The following is a 20,857-nucleotide window of genomic DNA, read 5'->3' on the forward strand; positions in this document are numbered from 1 at the left end:
ATGATTGAAAAAACATGGGTAACAAGAATCACATTGATATATGTATAATGCATGCATAAGGCATATCTATTAATGTTTCAAAAATGCATTAGTCTTTATAGCGTGTTTATTATGCAGTATGTATTGTTAACATAATGCATTATACATATTATGTTGTCAGTGCTAATGGAAGATGATCTGTTATTCTTGATTTATATTGCTCTTGTTGTATTATAATTTTGCAATCCGGTGTCGACCAGAAGAGAATGACTTCCCCTTTTGAGTGCTGGTTCTTCTTAAGGTTTCTTCCTCTTGTTCTTGTGGAGTTTTTCTTGCCTCTCTGGACCTCGGCTTGCTTGTTTGGGGCTCAGACCTGGATCTCTGTACAGCTGCTTTGTAACAACACACATCGTAAAATGTGCTACACAAATGAATTTTAAAGGAGCTGAACTGACTTTGGCTTCCTTTTCTGCAGTAACAGCCCTCAGTTTCCTGGGACGGCTTAGATCAGTGTTTGTTAACCCTGGTCCTGGCACTCAGAGTTTTACTGTAAAACTTACACCAGGGAAGCCCTGAAGGATGAGATGAAAAAATTGAAAATGTGTTCCTGAATTTAAGTTGCACTCTATTTATTTTTATTTATATCAAACACACCAAAAACAGCTGAAGAAATATTTCCAGCATGATGTGTACAATTTCAGCCATTAAAAAAATCAAAAGCCTCTATTTTTTTACTTCTGTATGAAAAAATATATTGGCTTACACTTCACACATTACACCAGGTTTGACCAGCAGGGGCCAGTTTTTTTATCCCTCTTTATATACTCTTTGGGTATCAGGTAAAAGAGAAATTCACTGGGGAGCTTAGCGGCTAACAATTAGCATTCAATACCAGCTTTAAGCAGCAGGGGGCGGCTGTTCTCTTCCCCCTTATCTCTCAGGCTTATCTCAGTAGTGGAAAAAATATGAGGGAGAAGTGAAGCTAAAATTCAGGAACACATTATTCGTTTTTATTTTGTTCCATCTTACAGTTTCAGGGTTTCTGTAGAAAAACTACACCAGATGTTAGAACATTGCTGTGAGGATTTGATTGCATTCTGCCACATCAGCATTAGTGAGGTCGGGTACTGATGTTGGATGATTAGTTCTGGATCATCTTAAAGATTTTGGATGGAGCTCCATCACTCCCGAAAACGCAGCTCCTCTGCTCTACAGCACAATGCTGGGGGGCTTTGTACCCCTCTAGCCCACACTTGGCATTGGACATGGTGAGTTTTGACTCATGTATGGCTGCTCTAGACTGTCCCATTCTATTGACAATGCTTTTCTTTCTAGATTGTTCAAGCTGTGCATTTGTGTCAGCAGTGGGTGCAAACTTTAAGTAGATGAATTCACTGCTTAGAAGGCTGTCTGGATACTGTTGGACATACCATGTATTTATTCTTAAAAGTTATTAATTTATTTTCCATTAAGAATTAATAATAAATGAAGTCCTGGTTTACATGTATCCACCAACTGCTAATGACATAAGTTTGCTTTAACTAACTGGAAGCTCAAACATCATCTCTGCTGCATATGATTACAGAAACTTCACAGATCATTTCATCATTGATAATAATTTTATTAATGAAAAAGGATGAAATCAGCAACACAAGTACAGAAATCTGCTCCAGATGAAATAAGCAGCGCTGCCTCTAGAGGACGCCATCAACATAAACCTCAGGCTAGAGAAGATGAGGAGAAGAACAGACAGACTCTAATACTGAACACAATCTTTTAATGGATTTACTCTGTTTATGCTCATGATGGCGCTGTTAAGCTCTCCATGTTCATTTCTGCAGCTTTCTAGCTGCACTGACCCACACTGACGCTCTCACTCAGTGGACTGGTCAGGGCAGGGTGAGTCAGGTGGCAGGTGTAGGAACGTCCAGAGCTCCAGTGTTCTGGGCGGAGTTTCAGGATGCTGCTCTGGATGAAGGTGCCGTCGGACTGGCGCTGAGACGGACCCGTGTGGACCTCGGGACCCGCTATGGTGGTGCTGTCCTCAGTCCAGGACAGGACGGCACCATCAGGACGGAAACCCCGAGCCATACAAACCACACTGACCTCAGAGCCAGAAGGGGGAGACTGAGGGGGAGCCAGGAGGAGCAGAGAGGGAGGTGTTGGTGAAGCTGGAGAGTAAAAAAATTGAGAAATAAAATTTATGGAGCTCTATTAGAATAATTCTTACTGATAGTGCTCTTATTGTTATATTTCTTCTACAGGATAAAATAATCATAATCATTAAATATTGCATTGTTGTCAGCTTTTACATCAGTAATGGATTTTTTATTGATTTAAGACAATTTAAGAGTTAAGACAGCTTTGACTAACTAGGCTTTAGCTTTGCTAAAGTGAAGCTCATCTAGAGGCCAAACATAAAGATGCATATATATAGATCCATATACAAAACTGTTCAAAAGGAATCACTTGTCATTGTAATAATTGCTGTTATTTTATGCAATAATAACTTACGCATTGTAGATTGAAATATCATTAACTAGATATTAGAAGGTATTATAAGATATTTTTTTTCAATATTTCATCATTAAAAAATGTATAATACAATATTATCTATTAAAATAATTGCATGAGAAGGTAGCTACCTGTGATTTCATAATGTTAATAATATTATGACTTAATTATCAGTGTTTTACACTTTTCTCAATGATTAAGAAATGATGTAAATAAAAAAAAACAATATTGAAGAAATATTATATTTTAAAATATTTTTTAACTTCAAATTAATTTCATAACTGTAACAAACTGTTTTTATCTCAATCTCAATTGGTGAAAAATGTATCACTAGCGAAAAGAAATGTTTCTCCAAAATAGTAACTAAAAAGTGAAATGTACCCTATGTCTATACTCACATATATGCCTTTTTAAATCATTAAAAATATGCTAGCTGTCCTTAATATTTTGTCAACATTTCATGCTGAAAAGACCAATAAAATGGCCCAAAATGACTTTCTTAAATTGAAAGGTCTGAATGTTTTTTCGGTCCTTGTAATTTTTCCTTCCTTCCAGTTTTGGAGATTTTTGGAGGTTTTGTTCTGAAAGTGATTATTTACAATTATATTAAAATTCAAATGCACATTTTTGGCTTCTCTAAGAATTCTTGCTCAGGGGAGGACAAAACCATCCTTAAGAAAAAGGGATGTAGCCTCAATGAAATAATGATCTCAAAAAGTAAAAGCCGATGAACACGAGTTTAAAAAGTATCAGGTTACAAAACAAACTCCACTTTCAGTGCTGATAGATGTTTGTGTATTAAAAAGCTCCTCTGCAGTTCTAAAGCTTGTCAGGCTCTGTTCTTCTCTTTCTGGGATACTACAATAAACTGCCAAAGCTAAAAGTGAGAGATGTGATCAACAGCAAAGCAGACCAGGAGCTGAACCAACAGAACAGAATGAAATTAAACCCAGTGACAGTATTTAGTAGCTAAATGTGAAGAACTAAAAGGGAACTGAGGTAGAAGTGGTAGAAGAACTTTCCTTACTAATGTACTTGAGTTGAAATAAAGTACAAATATGTCTTCTACCTAAATATACAGAACTGGATGAACGAGTCTAGTTAATTTCTACCTCTGCTTTTGAAAAAAAAAACATCAAAAAAAGTAAAAAAAAAATAATTAACAAAAAATCATTTAAGTATTTTGCATCTTTTTTTCTCTCATTATATATTTCCTGACTTTTTTAAATAAAGAAAGATTTGCATGTTTTTATAATATGATAGATTTTTGTAGTATTTTACATTTTTATTTTAGTTTAAATGTTGTTAAAAGTTCTGCAAAGTTTCTAGACAGGAGCTGATTTCACTCACCGAAAGTTACTTCAGTGCCTCCACCGATAACTACAGTGTATCACAGTGTTAGAGCTCAGTACAAAAACCTCAGGGCCGTATCTCACTGCTTCTGCTCAGACTGAACACTTCAGTGACCACGAGTGCAGAATTCAAACTAGTCTAAACAGGACAAAATGACCACAGCTGGGTCAGGATTCAGTCTAGAACTCATGATCATCTCACACTGAACTGAGTGAGTGTCACTGGGTAGAGCTGTGAGTGTTTGAGGCACATGTAAGTCTGTTTTAGGGCTTGTTGGGGTTTTTGTATGAGAGCTTTATTGAACTGCAGCACTGTGCCGGAGCCCTCACAGCCATGGCAAGCACAGTAATAAACAGCCTCATCTTCAGCCTGAACTCCATTAATATGCAGGTATTCTTGTGATCCAGATCCACTGTAGGTGAATCGACTCGGCAGTCCACCTGCCCTCGTGCTGTCAACAAGCAAGAACTTTGGAGATTCACCAGGTTTCTGTTGGTACCATGTTAATCCCCAGTCACCGCTACTGGGAGAGCACAGAATCTTCACATTCTGACCAGCTTGAACAGACACAGACTTTTCTTGGGTCAACACAAGACCTTCCAGACCTGTTGAAGTGAACAGAGCAGTTTGAGTTCCACATTATTTTAATGTAATCCTGTCAGAGATAAGAAGTCAAATAAGATCAATGATTAGTATTTTAATAATAGCAGAATTTAGGAAGAGGTTTAGCTGATGTGTCACAAGATGGTCTGAGAGTTTGAAATGTTGAGTAAAGTTACCATAGAGACCGAGCAGGAGTGCAGTGAGGGAGAGAGTGTTCAGCATCATCATGTTCAGCTGTGTAAATGATCAGAGAGACGAGTCTTTCAGAGAAGCGTATAAGCAGCACACACACACTATCACGCCTTTTAAACACAGCCAGAGCAGAGACACACCCCCATGGACACACACATGCTCATACATGGTGCACTCCACTCTCACTCGCTGCAATATGCAATGAGTGGCCAGTTTATTAGAAACATCTGCCTTGTATCTGCACTCTTTGGCCATTTTATCAGAAACACACAATGGATACACTTTGAAGGTTTATAGTTACTGACTGCAACCCATCTGTAGCTGCACAGCCCCTCCACCCCCCATCCCCCATCCCATCCATCAATGAAAAGGGATAAGAATCTTTAAATGCTGAAACATACAGTACGGTACAGAAGTCTAAGACCACTCTTCAAGTACAAGTTATTAATTTTTCAGCATCAGGAAACATATATTTAACAGAAACCTACACTGAAGCTTCAATAACTAAATATAAAATCAAATTTTTCAGTATTTAGTGTGTCCACTCCATTCTTTTCGGGAGACTTGACTTGCTCTGAGTTCTGGAAAAAAAAAGAAAAAAAAGAAAAGTGAAATCAGGAATATTTTTTCCAAACCTCCAAAGTTTAGTCTTAAAAGTCGGTTGCATTTTCTGCTTTTCATGATTCAAATGATCCCAAACACATTCAATAATGTTGAAGTCTGGACTCTTGGGTGGTCAATCCACTGTTCTGAGATCTTTATCAGCTTCTTTTTTTTCCTTTTCTCAGTGAGGCTTCTTGACAGCTACACATCCTTTCAGAGTCACAGGGTTTAGATTCTCCTCACAGTGGAAGGATGGACAGAAACACCTGTGGATATTTTCAGATCTGAAGCAGCTTGATTTTCTCCTCTCTCTCAAAGATGAAAGCATTAAGTGCTGTTTATCTGATGGGGGCAGTTTTGGTGTCTACCAGGTCTAGCATGGTTGTTAGGAGTCCTGTTTTCTCTGCAGTTTTTAATCATTCTTTGAACTCCAGTTTTGAAAACATTTAACACTTATTTTGTATCTACCCTGTATCTACACTCTTTGGTCATTTTGTCAGGTTCTTCTACATATGGGTGCAAATCTGTTAATGCACATTTTATCAGCTCTACTCTACCCTGTTAATGACCATGTGTTATTAATCAAAATGTTCATATACTAAAATATACATCTTGGCTGCAAAATTTCTCTGAATGTTTTCTGCAGTGTTACAGATGCAGTACTTTTAATTTAAGCAACTTTCAAGAGGGAGAGTGAAGCATGACGAGTGGTGATCTGTTAAAACAGAACATGAACATAAACTGTATGTAAAGCAGGTCTCCTGGGACTCCAGAAGAAGCTCATAATAGATCTCTATTAGAACTGAAACTGCTACAGACCCATCTGCAATGTACAGATGAGCATTTCTGTTGCTTACCAACTCTGTTCAGATCATTATATGTGCTGTACAAGGACAATGAATAGACTGATTCAGATACACAGAGAAAACCAATTATAGAGCTGATATAGAGCTGAAAAGCCATTGGTGTTATCATTATTCAGAATGATTGAAAAAACATGGGTAACAAGAATCACGTTGATATATGTATAATGCATGCATAAGGCATATCTATTAATGTTTCAAGAATGCATTAGTCTTTATAGCGTGTTTATTATGCAGTATGTATTGTTAACATAATGCATTATACATGTTATGTTGTCAGTGCTAATGGAAGATGATCTGTTATTCTTGATTTATATTGCTCTTGTTGTATTATAATTTTGCTATCCGGTGTCGACCAGAGGAGGATGTGTTCCCCTTTTGAGTCTTGGTTCTTCTTAAGGTTTCTTGCCTCTCTGGACCTCGGCTTGCTTGTTTGGGGCTCAGACCTGGATCTCTGTACAGCTGCTGTGTAACAACACACACTGTAAAATGTGCTACACAAATGAATTTTAAAGGAGCTGAACTGACTTTGGCTTCCTTTTCTGCAGTAACAGCCCTCAGTTTCCTGGGACGGCTTAGATCAGTGTTTGTTAACCCTGGTCCTGGCACTCAGAGTTTTACTGTAAAACTTACACCAGGGAAGCCCTGAAGGATGAGATGAAAAAATTGAAAATGTGTTCCTGAGTTTAAGTTGCACTCTATTTATTTTTATTTATATCAAACACACCAAAAACAGCTGAAGAAAATATTTCCAGCATGATGTGAACAATTTCAGCCATTAAAAAAATCAAAAGCCTCTATTTTTTGACTTCTGTATGAAAAAATATATTGGCTTACACTTCACACATTACACCAGGTTTGACCAGCAGGGGCCGGCTTTTTTATCCCTTACCCTTTGGGTACCAGGTAAAAGAGAAATTCACTGGGGAGCTTAGCGGCTAACAATTAGCATTCAATACCAGCTTTGAGTAGCAGGGGGCGGCTGTTCTCTTCCCCCTTATCTCTCAGGCTCATCATAGTAATGTGAGGGAGAAGTGAAGCTAAAATTCAGGAACACATTTTTGTTTTTATTTTGTTCCATCTTTCAGTTTCAGGGTTTCTGTAGAAAAACTACACCAGATGTTAGAACATTGCTGTGAGGATTTGATTGCATTCTGCCACATCAGCATTAGTGAGGTCAGGAATTGATATTGGATGATTAGTTCTGAATCATCTTAAAGATATTGGATGGAGCTCCATCACTCCTGAAAACACAGCTCCTCTGCTCTACAGCACAATGCTGGGGGGCTTTGTACCCCTCTAGCCCACACTTGGCATTGGACATGGGGAGTTTTGACTCATGTATGGCTGCTCTAGACTGTCCCATTCTATCGACAATGCTTTTCTGTGTAGATTATTCAAGCTATGCACTTGTGTCAGCAGTGGAACCTTTAAGTAGATGAATTCACTGCTTAGAAGGCTGTCTGGATACTGTTGGACATATCATGTATTTTTTCTTAAAAGTTATGAATTTATTTTACATTAAGAATTAATAATGAATAAAGTCCTGGTTTACATGTATCCAGCAATTGCTAATGACATAAGTTTGCTTTAACTAACTGGAAGCTCAAACATCATCTCTGCTGCATATGATTACAAAAACTTCACAGACCATTTCATCATTGATAATAATTTTATTGATGAAAAAGGACGAAATCAGCAACACAAGCACAGAAATCTGCTCCAGATGAAATAAGCAGCACCCATCAACACAAACCTCAGGCTAGAGAACAGGATTTACTCTGTTTATGCTCATGATGGTCCTGTTAAGATCTCCACATTCATTTCTGCAGCTCTCTAGCTGCACTGACCCACACTGACGCTCTCTCTCAGTGGACTGGTCAGGGCAGGGTGAGTCAGGTGGCAGGTGTAGGAGCGTCCAGAGCTCCAGCGTTCTGGGCGGAGTTTCAGGACGCTGCTCTGGATGAAGGTGCCGTCGGACTGGCGCTGAGACGGACCCGTGTGGACCTCGGGACCTGCCATGGTGGTGCTGTCCTCAGTCCAAGACAGGACGGCACCATCAGGACGGAAACCCCGAGCCATACAAACCACACTGACCTCAGAGCCAGAGGGGGGAGACTGGGGGGGGGGCCAGGAGGAGCAGAGAGGGAGGAGACGCAGGACGATCTGGAGAGAAAAATAGAGAGAAAGTAGAAGGTAAAGTCATGGAGCTCCATCAGATTAAGTCTTACTGATAGTGCTCTTATTGTTATTATTTTTCTACAGGCTAACAATAATCATAATCATTGAACACTGCATTATTGTGAGCTATTACACCAGTAATGGATTCAGCATCGGTTACAGCTTTAAGTAGCTTTGTGAAAAAGAAGATAATTTATATATCTTTATATGTGTTACATGTATATGTAAGATGTTTTTTTTTTATTATTATTTCGTTGTTAAACAATAATATACTGCAATTCCATACAAAATTATCTACCTGAGATTTGATCATTGCATTCTGGATGTTACTATTATTAAAACATAATTCTCAATATCTTGCAGCTTTTCCTGTATATATCCAATTCATCTACTATATGAAGTGGACATGTATATATATTAAAGTTGTATATAATTGTATAATATTTTAAAGTATAACTTTTTTATTTTATTTATTTTTTATTTTTTTAGGTTTTACATCATTCCTTAATGATTGACTCTAAAACATGACGTTATCGTGATGTTAACATCCAGACTTTTTATGTTAATGAAAACTGTGATTCCAATTTTTTTAATAATGTATCAGTGCTGTCAGAACAAAAGCTTATTACTCAAAAATGGTAACTAACAATTTTTTATTCTAATTTTGGGCAATTTATATTGGTCAATTCATGTATATATGCGTATGTGTGTGTGTGTGTGTGTGTGTGTACATACACATGTAGACAAACAATTGAAAGCTAAATGAAAATAAGTTAGCACATCCACTGCAGGGATGTCATTTAATTAAAACAAAACATGCTAGCTACTCTTAATATTTTGTCAACATTTCATGATGAGCAAACCAATAAAAATGGCCCAAAATGACTTTAAATAGAACTGTTTTGCTTTAACTTACATTAAAAGTTAAAAAGGTTTTTATTCCTTCCCTTGAAAAGCTACCATTTTGGACATAGGACATTTTGCTCAGAGAGCGACAAAACATAATTATATTAACATTTAAATGCACAAACTTATGGCTTCTATAAGAATTCTTGCCCAGAGCAGCAGAAAACCATCTTCAAGTAAAAGTGTTTTTGGCTCGATGAAATAATGATGAATAACGATCACAAGTAGCAACTTGAAAAATAAAAACCTAAGAAGGAGTTTAAAAAAGTATCAGTAGGAGATTTAAAACAGCAGAGGCGCTTTTTAATACGCCCAGCATCTATCAGCACTGAAAATTAAGTTGGTCAGGCTCTGTTCTTCTCTTTTTGAGATTAAATTAAACCCAGTAAAAACATTTAGTAGCTAAATGTGAAGAACTAAAAGGGAACTGAGGTAGAAGTAGTAAAAGAACTTTCCTTAAGAATGTACTTGAGTTGAAATAAAGTACAAAGTTATCTTCTATGTAAATATATAGAACTGAATGAATGAGTCTAGATCATTTCTACCTCTGATTTTGCTTATTTTTATTTTAAATATTTAAAAAAAATATAAAAACAGTCAAAAACAAATCAGCTTTACAGCTTTTGTCTGTACAAATAACCTGGAGTTCTCAGTATGCTTAATAATAAGGATGCCTTCATGGAAAATACATAGAAAATGATTGTCCCTCGGTACTGACCAAAAGGAACCAGTTCCTACCTTCCTCTAAGAGCAACTCTACAACACTTCATGCTCAAACGCTCTGCATTTACTCTCACATAGTGTTCCTAGTTTGCATTTTACTTTTATCTGTTCTGAAGAACTTCCATTTTAGAACTATATCATCACCACCCTAAAGAATCTCCAAAATAGAAACTTTACAGAAGAAGGTAAAACATTCTTTATTTTGGAACAATTTTGATTGGTCTGTTCATCATGAATTTTAACTTAATGTAAAGGGTGGCACCTGTGCTCAAATGATATACAAAAATAAAAATCTGGCACGTTTTTAACTGTCAGAAGAAAAATCTCTGTTTTTGTTGTTTTTCAGTTTTTGACATAATTTGAACAGGCATGTTTCCCTTTACATTGTGTGTAAATTTCATGAAGAATGGACCAAAAGAAACAGCCCAAAATCATTTGGAAAAATGTCTGGTTCCATTGACTTACATTAAAAGTAAAGTTTGTTTTTTCCTTCTCCTGTAAAGTTACCATTTTGGAGATTTGATGTTTTCTTCTGACTACAGCGATATGTGTACTTTCATACTATTGTATTTTCTTAAATCTATTATGTGTTTGTTAATATTTCTATCATTTTGCCAGTAGTATCCTAGTGATTACTGTAGTTTATGAACAACTAAAATAAGATTTCCTTACCAACAGTTACTTCAGTGCCTCCACCGATGTATGCAGCATATCACAGTGTTAGAGCTCAGTACAAAAACCTCAGGGCCGTATCTCACTGTTTCTGCTCAGACTGAACACTTCAGTGACCACGAGTGCAGAATTCTAACTAGTCTAAACAGGACAAAATGACCACAGCTGGGTCAGGATTCAGTCTAGAACTCATGATCATCTCACACTGAACTGAGTGAGTGTCACTGGGTAGAGCTGTGAGTGTTTGAGGCACATTTAAGTCTGTTTTAGGGCTTGTTGGGGTTTTTGTACTAAAGGCTTATTGAACTGCAGCACTGTGCACCTGCATGGCCAACACAGTAATAAACTGCTTCATCTTCAGCCTGAACTCCGTTAATATGAAGGTATTCTTGGTTTCCAGATCCACTGTAGGTGAATCGACTCGGCAGTTCACTTGCTCTTGTGCTGTCATAAAATAAGAACTTTGGAGATTCACCAGGTTTCTGTTGGTACCATGTTAATACCCAATCGCTAGAAGCATCTGTTCTGCAGGAGATCTTAATGTTTTCACCCAGTTTTACAGTCATTGCTTTCTCCTGTGTAATCACAAGAGCCTCCAAACCTGTTGGAAAAGAACAAAAAGCATAAAATTTTGCCATTCAGAGTTTTCAGAGTTCTGAGAGTTCAGCAACAAACAGAATAAGATGGTTTTCAGATGTCAGATGCTTAAGTAGTACTGAAGATGTTGAATAGTCTCACCAGAAAGAGTGAACAGGAGGAGCAGAGTGAGAGAGGCAGCGTTGAGGATCATGATGATCTACTTCTGTCCCTTCAGAGCAAACCCTGCTCTCACAAATGGCTCTTATAAAGACAGACAGCACACTTCACACATGGGAGGTGAGGTAAAGAGTCAAGCATGACCAGTCCAGATGCACAAAAACATGCAAGAACAGAAACTATGCAAATCTGCTCTCTTGGGACTCTGAGAGTCTGTTTATAGAATTCTGCTTTCAGGGCTGCATTTGTAAATGTGTCCAGTGTAAAGTGTAGCTTTGTTGAAGTCAAGAGGAGTTTCTTCTACAGAGTGATTACAGACAACAGAAAGCAGGTTTAAAGAGGAATTCCACTGATTTTTCAGAATTCCTGTATAATATAATAGGTAAGATGTAAACAAAGTCATTCAGAGTGGTTTGGTGTGAAATGCTCTGTCCTAGAGAACCTTACAGAGTCAGAATTATTCACAGTGGTGGTGATAGAAATGCAACGTCTGAAGAGTTTAATGCTTATAAAAGCTCCCTCACAGAACGTTATTACATGGAATGGTTATGAATACACTGCTTGGTGTTGGAAACATTGTTGTTTGATAGTGTTGCAAAAAGATTGCAACACTATCAAAGCCCAAAACATATTTTTTTAAAACCATTCATGGTGGAGAGGTACATGGAGGGCTTTATTTAGCCAAATAGTCCGCAAAGAAAACGTTAGATTTAACACCATTTCACCATTGACTCAGAAGACACATCTAAATTTGGGTGCTTTGGATTGTAAATAAAATGGCTATATTTGCAGTGTAGACATTCTGACCCCTGGTTCCTATCACCACCACTGTAAAGAAAAATAGAGTCATCTAGTTTCTCTACAATGAACCATTTCACATCAAACCACTCCAGAAGACTTTTTTTCTTAGATCATAAAGTTTTGCACAAGTGTTTGGTGGGCCCCTTCCTGGCTCCCTTTTTGTAGGTGGTCACTGACTGTCTTAAAATTTCACAGCAGATTACACAAGGCCTATTTAGCACCATGATGACAGCACGGTAACTGCAGTGTTGGGCACGTGAACGCCATACTGACATTTTTTTCCAGTCAAGACAAAACAAAATCAAGATTACTCACACATTAACAAGAACACAGGTTAACATAAATGCAATGTCCAATAAAACACTTCCTTATGAAGTATGCGTCCACTCTTAACAAGCAAAACTTCTACTCCAGTGAAGACGACATCAGTTTAAATTGGACAACTGAAATGTGCATGAAGAGGAAAAGAGCAACAAACTCAAAATACCATCAAGCATTCAAGCTAAAGCAAACTGCCACAAGATGTGTGGACCTTTGTTTTTCCATGTATATCTTATCTTGAGCGAATGACAACAACAAAACTACAATGTTTGCATCATAATCAATTAAGTTTTCTACGCCAGCTGAGAGCAGCAGAGTGATGCGGTGTGATGTGACATTTTTGACATGTCATGCTGCTCTGCTATTCCTCTTTAAACTGGAATTAAAAAATCTTCCATGAAAAGGTGAAGAGCGGGATCTCTACGACCCCTCTAGTGAACACTTCAGACAGAAACTGCCAGAGTGCTGGAAGTTACTGGTGAACGCTGTTTGTTTTGTGTTAGCTAGTTAGCTAAGTAGACTTGGCAGATAGAAGTTAGCATACTTCAGCTGCTCAACACTAGGGTGTATAATGCTATTTAAAGTATGTTATTAAGACTACTGATGTTAATGTGGGTTTAAAATATAACCAGTTACATGCTCAATTAAAATATATGCTCCAAACCACAGCTGTATAGCTCCATCAGTATGCAGCTTCTTCTGGTTTGTTTACATGTTCAATGAGTAACGCAGGCTGCCTCTTCAGATGAGCTAAGGAGCTAACACAAGCTAACCAGTATGACATCGGGTAGATGCTGGAGTCTTCTTCACAAGGTTTATTTTTCTCGCTGATATTTTCTCTTTTCTCATTTTTCTCTTTTAATCAGTTTCTTTACCTAGCTAACATCGGCTGGCCTAGTTAGTAAAAAAGCCACACCAGACAGAGCTGGACACAGAGCTATCTCGGCCGCCTCTGTCTTTAATAACGTGCTCACATTAAGGCGATTTTGGCAAAGTGTAATATACATAATTACTAATAAATACAAGTAAATCTTTCACAATTCACAAATCTGTTAAAAGGGAAAATTGGCATTTCACTGAATTTTTGGTTTGTATATTTTCTGTATCTTGCCTTGATGAAATGTAACAAATACCCGATAAGTGATTTCAGTATTCAAATAAAGGTGACCCAAACAGTTTACCAAGAGCTCAACTACCCATGCACACCCCTACTCAAACTCCTATGCTGAATGCTAGATGAAACAGTTCTCTAACTTACTCTGTACTTCAGTAGCTATGTTGACCTGGTACTTTTTGGTGCTGTAACATTATAAAAAAACTCACAATATGACATGAATTGTATTTTTCTCACCACAATACTGTATAATCATTTAGAATTTTTGGTATGCACTAATGTGAAAATGTCTGAGGCATCTAAGCATATTGTTTAAAACTATTTATCTGTTGCTTGTAAAAACACCAATTATCATTAGAATAATTGCAAATAAACGAGTACAGTAAAAAGTAACAAGAATATCTTATTTTTAAAAGTAGTTCATATTTTAAGATCTAATTAGAAGTACAAAGTGTGGATGTAGATTTCTCCTCAATGCCCTCAGGTGCCACATAAATTTGCTAAATTCCATCAGCAGCACAACTGATTTAATTTAATTAAGTACTTATTAGCTGAACCAGGTGTTGGATGATAACTGCAAATAATACTAGGCTGCCACAAGGAGGAGTTTGGAAATTGTTAAACAAAAAGAAGTACATATGTAAAATCACACTTTATTGTATTTATGTTTTTTTGTTTTTATTCTAATATTAGTGTTGTTTTGTGCAATTAAATGTTTACTGCCAGATAAATAGATGTTTAAATGTGATTTTCTGAGGTAAAACAGAGATACAGGAAAAAATTATTTGTCTTTATTAATTAAAAATCAGGCCGACTAATGTTGTGCAGAAAGAAGTTAAGAAGTTAAAATGATATCATTTATTGAGTACTTTCTTATGGCTGGTGACTGTCCCAAACCATAACCATAAAATTGTGCTTGTGAAAATAATACTTAACTTACTTTTTTGTATTTTTTCAATGTTGTTTTTTCTTAAAGGTTTTTTATTTTAAAGTGAAGTTGACAGATTTTGAATAAAAATGTTTTCAAGTATTCTAATGACTGTGCTATACATTTGTTCATCTCTGCTGTATATGCTTGGAAGTCACACATTATTTTGTCACTGATGATTATTTTATTGAAGAAAATGGATGAAATCAGCAACAGTACAGAAATCCAGATGAAATAAGCAGCACTGCCTCTAGAGGACGCCATCAACACAAACCTCAGACTAGAGAAGATGAGGAGAAGAACAGACAGACTCTAATACTGAACACAATCTTTTAATGGATTTACTCTGTTTATGCTCATGATGGTCCTGTTAAGCTCTCCACGTTCATTTCTGCAGCTCTCTAGCTGCACTGACCCACACTGACGCTCTCGCTCAGTGGACTGGTCAGGGCAGGGGTGAGTCAGGTGGCAGGCGTAGGAGCGTCCAGAGCTCCAGCGTTCTGGGCGGAGTTTCAGGATGCTGCTGCCGTCGGACTGGCGCTGAGATCGACCCGTGTGGACCTCGGGACCCGCCATGGTGGTGCTGTCCTCAGTCCAGGACAGGATGGCACCATCAGGACGGAAACCCCAAGCCATACAAACCACACTGACCTCAGAGCCAGAGGGGGGAGACTGGGAGGGAAGCCAGGAGGAGCAGAGAGGGAGGTGTTGGTGAAGCTGGAGAGTAAAAAAATTGAGAAATAAAATTTATGGAGCTCTATTAGGATAATTCTTACTGATAGTGCTCCTATTGTTATATTTCTTCTACAGGATAACAATAATCATAATCATTAAACTATTGCATTGTTGTCAGCTTTTACGTCAGTAATGGATTTGTATTGATTCAGCATCAGTTAAGGCTTTGACTAACTAGGCTTTAGCTTTGCTAAAGTGAAGCTCATGTAGAGGCCAAACATAAAGGTGCATATATATAGATCTATATACAAAACTGTCCAAAAGGAATCACTTGTCATTGTAATAATTGCTGCTAGTGAGCAATGAGGGGTGAAAGAGGGGGTGAGAAGCCCCTGCTGTGAAAACAATTCACGCCTCTCCACATAGACAGCTGTGCTGAGATAAAACAGACAGCACAGCTGCAGCATTCTTCACCATGCAATTAAACTGTCACAATAAAAAAGCATTTAAACACAATAAAAACACTATTATGAGCTCGAGTTGACTACAAAGCTGGTGTCTCCTACTGCACCTTGTTTCCTACTGTAGTATATGAACAACATTTAGCAAACACCTCAGTGATGGCTTATACATTTTTTGTAGCCTATATGCCCTCTATTCGCAAATTTGTATTGCTCATCTAAAACTTTGTCCTCGTCCCACCACTGAGTGGAACTGTGTTCTCTTGAGTTTAAAGCTCCATCCATTACTTTTAGGAAAAGCTAAAGTGGAGAACTAATCATCCAACATCAGTACCTGACCTCACTAATGCTCTTGTGGCTGAATGTAATCAAATCCTTACAGCAATGTTCCAACATCTAGCGTAAAGTCTTCCTAGAAGAGTAGAGGCTGTTACTGTAGTGAAGAAGGGAAAAACACTCTTTTTGTACCCTTAATTTCAGAAGAAACTTTGGATGAGCAGGTGTCTACAAATGTTTGGACATCTACTGTGGATATTGCCAAATTTGGTTCTATAATTTGTTTTTATTAAAAATATTAACTAGGTACAAATAACCCAGAGTTCTCAGTGTGCTTAATAATAAGGATGCTTTCATGGAAAATACTCAGAAATTGACAAATCCATCAAAACTGTCCCTTGGTACTGACCAGTTCCTACTTTCCTTTAAGAGCAACTCTACTATATTTGATGCTCAAAAGTTCTGCATTTGCTCTCACATTGTGTTTATAGTTTGTGTTTTACTTTTATCTGTTTTACAGAACTTCCGTTTTAGAACTATATCATCATTGTCCAAAAGAATCTCCAAAATAATAACTTTACAGAAAAAGGCAAAAACATTCTTTATTTTGGACCATTTCTGTTGGTCTGTTCATCATGATTCTTTTACACAATGTAAAGGGTAGCTTCTGTGCTCAAATGATGTACAAATATGAAAATCTGAAAAAAAAAAATTGAGATTTCTTTCTGGGGAGCGACAATGTGTTCTTTATGCTGTGATGGATTTTTGGCATATTTGTGTGCATATTACATTTTGTGTGTATTTGTATATACGCATTTTAATACTATTGTATTTTCCGAAATCTGGTATGTGTTTTTTTAATATTTCAATTATTTTGCCAGTAGTATCCTGGTGATTATTGCAGTTTATGAACAACTAAAATAAGATTTTTCTTACCGAAAGTTACTTCAGTGCCTCCACCATAAACTACAGTGTATCACAGTGTTAGAGCTCAGTACAAAAACCTCAGGGCCGTATCTCACTGCTTCTGCTCAGACTGATCACTTCAGTGACCACGAGTGCAGAATTCAAACTAGTCTAAACAGGACAAAATGACCACAGCTGGGTCAGGATTCAGTCTAGAACTCATGATCATCTCACACTGAACTGAGTGAGTGTCACTGGGTAGAGCTGTGAGTGTTTGAGGCACATTTAAGTCTGTTTTAGGGCTTGTTGGGGTTTTTGTATGAGAGCTTTATTGAACTGCAGCACTGTGGCGATCCACCACTTTCACAGTTATGGCAAGCACAGTAATAAACAGCCTCATCTTCAGCCTGAACTCCGTTAATATGAAGGTATTCTTGGGATCCAAATTCGCTGTAGGTGAATCAACTCGGCAGTCCACTTGCCCTCGTGCTCTCAGCAAGCAAGAATTTTGGAGATTCACCAGGTTTCTGTTGGTACCATGCTAATGTCCAATCACTGGAATCATCTGTTCTGCAGGAGATCTTAATGTTTTCTCCCAGTTTTACAGTCATTGCTTTCTCCTGTGTAATCACAAGAGCCTCCAAACCTGTTGAAAAAGAACAAAAATATAAAACATTTTGCTTTTCAGAGTTTTCAGAGTTCTTAGAGTTCAGCAATGAACAGACTGAGATGGTTTTCAGATGTCAGATGCTTAAGTAGTACTGAAGATGTTGAATAGTCTTACCAGAAAGAGTGAACAGGAGGAGCAGAGTGAGAGAGGCAGCATTGAGGATCATGATGATCTACTCTAAAAGATCACAGATGAATCTTTAATGTCTCTTCAGAGCCATGTTTTGAATTGTAAATAAAAAGGCTATATTTGCAGTGTAGACATCGACCTCTGGTTCCCATCACCACCACTGTAAAGAAAAAGAGTCAGTAAGTTTCTCTACAATGAACCATTTCACATCAAATCACTCTGGATGACTGTTTATGTTTATCTATTAAGATTTAGCTTCTTGATGAATCTGTAGAAAGCAGTTTGTATAACGATAATGCTTGTGTTAAACTCTCCTCCCACTTCATTGTTATTTGCAGGCCTGGCTTTAAAAGATGCTTACAATTTTAGGTACAGCTTCAAGAGTCAGTATGTACATTTACACAGTTGGGTTATGATGAAATAATACTTTTCCCTTATGATTTATCAGATTTTCCTTTTTTTATTCTGTTTCATACTCACTCTGCATATCTTGAACTGCTCATCACAAAACCAATTTTAAACATTTGAGAAACCATTTTTAACACAAAACAATATTTTTAAGAGGTTTAACTCAGGAATTTGTATAAAACAGATTCATGTTTACTTTTACATAATTAACATTTTACGTCATCTAACAAGATATGTATTTTATTTAAAAAATCCATTTGTCACAGAGATTTTGGTCACTGGTGTTATCAGGACTCAACACAGTTAACACAGTATTTTCAGCTCTATTAAGCTGCTTCTTTGGATCGAGGCTCATCAGAGAGGAAGCATCTCAAGGCATGAGAAGGCGTGTCCACACTTGCTCACTATATTTCATTAATTTATTAATAATTACATAATTACATAACTTCTATGTGTCATCAGTGTTATATGCTTTAATAACTGGATAATTAACATTTTGTCAAAATAATGCGATATATCATTTATATTACTGATTTTACATAGTTGCACAAGGTCATCTGACCATCAATGAGTCAGCCAATTTACAAAATCCTCAGTTTTAACCAGAATGTCACTGGAGTCACAGTCACTGTGTTACACCATATTCATATAACACCAGTGACATGTAGTGACACCAGTGACTAATGTCAATGTCATGAATTATCAGAACACTTGAAAAAGTGGGAAATGCAGAAATTGTAGCTTAATTAGTATTTAAGTCTGTTAGTGCTTATTTCATCATGTTGCCACCCCTGGCTAGGTCAGACAAACAGATTGCAGGAGAGAGGCAGAGGCTGTATAGGTAGCAAAGGTAGTATTCAGGTAAAGCTGCTTACTTGGCATAAAAAACAAGAGATGTACCCTCCTCAGTCCTGAGACTGGACAGTTTAAAAACAAGTAATGTTTTGTTTTGAAACGTGTCCTCTGCTGCCTACTGGTAGTGGGTAGCGCTGTTGCCTCACAGCAAGAAACGCCTGGGTTCTGTTCCCTCGCAAAGGCGACTGTACGTTCTCCCCATGTCTGCGTGGGTTTGGACTTGTGACCTGTCCAGGGTGTATTCTGTCTTCTGCCCTATGGCCGCTAGGATAGGCTCCAGCAACTCAGAAGGATAAGCAGTTTAGATAATGTGTGTTTACTGGGAAACACGAGGCAAGCACTGAACTTTTTCTGTGTTTACTGTATGAACATTTGCAAGAAAAAGTTTCTGAACTCTTGGAACCACCTGGACTTCCGCAGGAAAAGCTCCTAAACTATTAGACAACTGTCACTGGTGTTTCAGATTTGTTATGAAAAGTTGTTCTTTTTGATTAAATATTGACTGTATTAGCAGTATCTTTCTTGAAATATTAGAATGATTGATTTTTGCACTGATTTTTTATCTCAGTAGTTCAATTTCCATGTTTGTTGCACAACAATGTATTTATTTATTTATTTATTTATTTATTTATTTATTTTTACAAAATAGTACATGGAGTTACATTAAAATATATTTACATTTTTGTATTTTATTTAGTGCATGTGTATAAAAGAGCTTTGGTAATATGATTATTCAAATTGAATTTCTTAAATAAATACAGTCATATTACATGTTAATGAAAAATAAATACATTAATCACAAAAAGAATGCCTCCATAAGGGGTAACACCAGTGACAAATCAACTAAAAGTTTGCATTTTACAATAAAATAAATTAAAATATGTTTGTATTAAGCTCTCCTTTTTGCTTATATGATAATAGGAGATGTTAATGGACATATTAAGATTGTTTAGTTTTGGGATGAAAGAAATTGATTTTTTAAAAATGTATCCATATGAATTTCCACTCCAGAAGGAGAACGACCCATATTTCTTTTTCCAATCATGACCAAACAATAGGCAGATCATTCACACATTTACATAACAGGTTAACATAAACTCAACAAAAACAAAACATGTGCATCCGCTCTTGACAAGCAAAATATTTACTGAAGTGAAGACGACATAAATTAAAATTGTACGGCTGAAAAGTGCAAACAAATAAATAAAAAAAAAAGCAGCAAACTCAGAATACCAAATCATGAAGCATTCTAGCTAAAGCATTCTGGCACAGCAGGAGTGGACAATGTTTTTTTTTCCACTGTTAAGTTACTTTACATGAGCGACAACAACAAGATTAAAACACCTGTCTTATAATCAGCGAAGCTGCCTACACCAGCTGAGAGAGTGTAGAATGCAATGCGGTGTGTTGCGATGTGCCATTTTGGACTTCCTGAAGGTTTTGCAATGTGATGCGATGCTACGTTTGAACACTCGCTTGCTGTTAGGACAAGATGTTAGCAGAGCCTGTTTATGAGGAGCCTGGCCTCTTCCTATTTCCCCCGTTTTATCAAAAACATGAGTGCAAACAGCAGAGGGCGCCTGCGAGCGAGTCCTCAATGAATAGAAGTAAATGGAGCTCAACGGCTAAAAACGCAACATTAAAATAGTTTATAATCCCTCGTCCAGAACTTTCCTTTAATTTTAGAAAGTAGAAGGATGTATTTCACTAAAAAGGTAAGAAAACGAACCCGTATGTTTCCTTTTATCTACAGCAAATGGGTTTTGGGCAGCAGGACACTAACATTGCTGCTACTAACTGCTGATTGGTTGGCGAGCGGAGCAGCTCATTGGCTGTTCGCACTAACAAACGTCATGAACGTACATGAGGCGGCGTATAGCATAAATAGCATAAAACATTTTATCACTGCTGTGATATTTTTTTAAAGAGCTTTTAAACTCAAAGTTTAAAAAGTTTAAAAGCTCATAA

General features: G+C 37.1%; 1 protein-coding gene and 2 pseudogenes across 1 annotated transcript; all 3 read right to left on the minus strand.

Moving 5' to 3' along the window:
• Positions 1–1,697: 1,697 nt before the first annotated feature.
• Positions 1,698–4,754, minus strand: LOC118809994 (immunoglobulin lambda-1 light chain-like). The gene is made up of 4 exons (XM_036573513.1): positions 4,626–4,754; positions 4,176–4,451; positions 3,844–3,873; positions 1,698–2,150 (listed from the first exon to the last, which is right to left on the minus strand). The coding sequence occupies exons 1-4, from the start codon at positions 4,675–4,677 to the stop codon at positions 1,825–1,827; spliced, it is 684 nt and encodes a 227-aa protein (XP_036429406.1). The 5' UTR covers positions 4,678–4,754; the 3' UTR covers positions 1,698–1,824.
• Positions 4,755–7,943: 3,189 nt separating this feature from the next.
• On the minus strand, positions 7,944–11,414 carry LOC118811100 (annotated as a pseudogene).
• Positions 11,415–14,910: 3,496 nt separating this feature from the next.
• LOC118809995 lies at positions 14,911–17,663 on the minus strand (annotated as a pseudogene).
• Positions 17,664–20,857: the final 3,194 nt, after the last annotated feature.

Source organism: Colossoma macropomum, unplaced genomic scaffold, assembly GCF_904425465.1.
Source record: "Colossoma macropomum unplaced genomic scaffold, Colossoma_macropomum, whole genome shotgun sequence".
Classification (NCBI taxonomy): Eukaryota; Metazoa; Chordata; class Actinopteri; order Characiformes; family Serrasalmidae; genus Colossoma; species Colossoma macropomum.

Bases quoted from the DNA above. Each gene is read 5' to 3' on its own strand.
- LOC118809994 (XM_036573513.1), bottom strand. From the start codon at position 4,677: ATGATGATGCTGAACACTCTCTCCCTCACTGCACTCCTGCTCGGTCTC. The intron at 4,452-4,625 runs GTAACTTTACTC...TCACTTCAACAG, and splicing joins ACTCCTGCTCGGTCTCTATG to GTCTGGAAGGTCTTGTGTTG. The intron at 2,151-3,843 runs GTGAGTGAAATC...TTTACTCTCCAG, and splicing joins AGGCACTGAAGTAACTTTCG to CTTCACCAACACCTCCCTCT.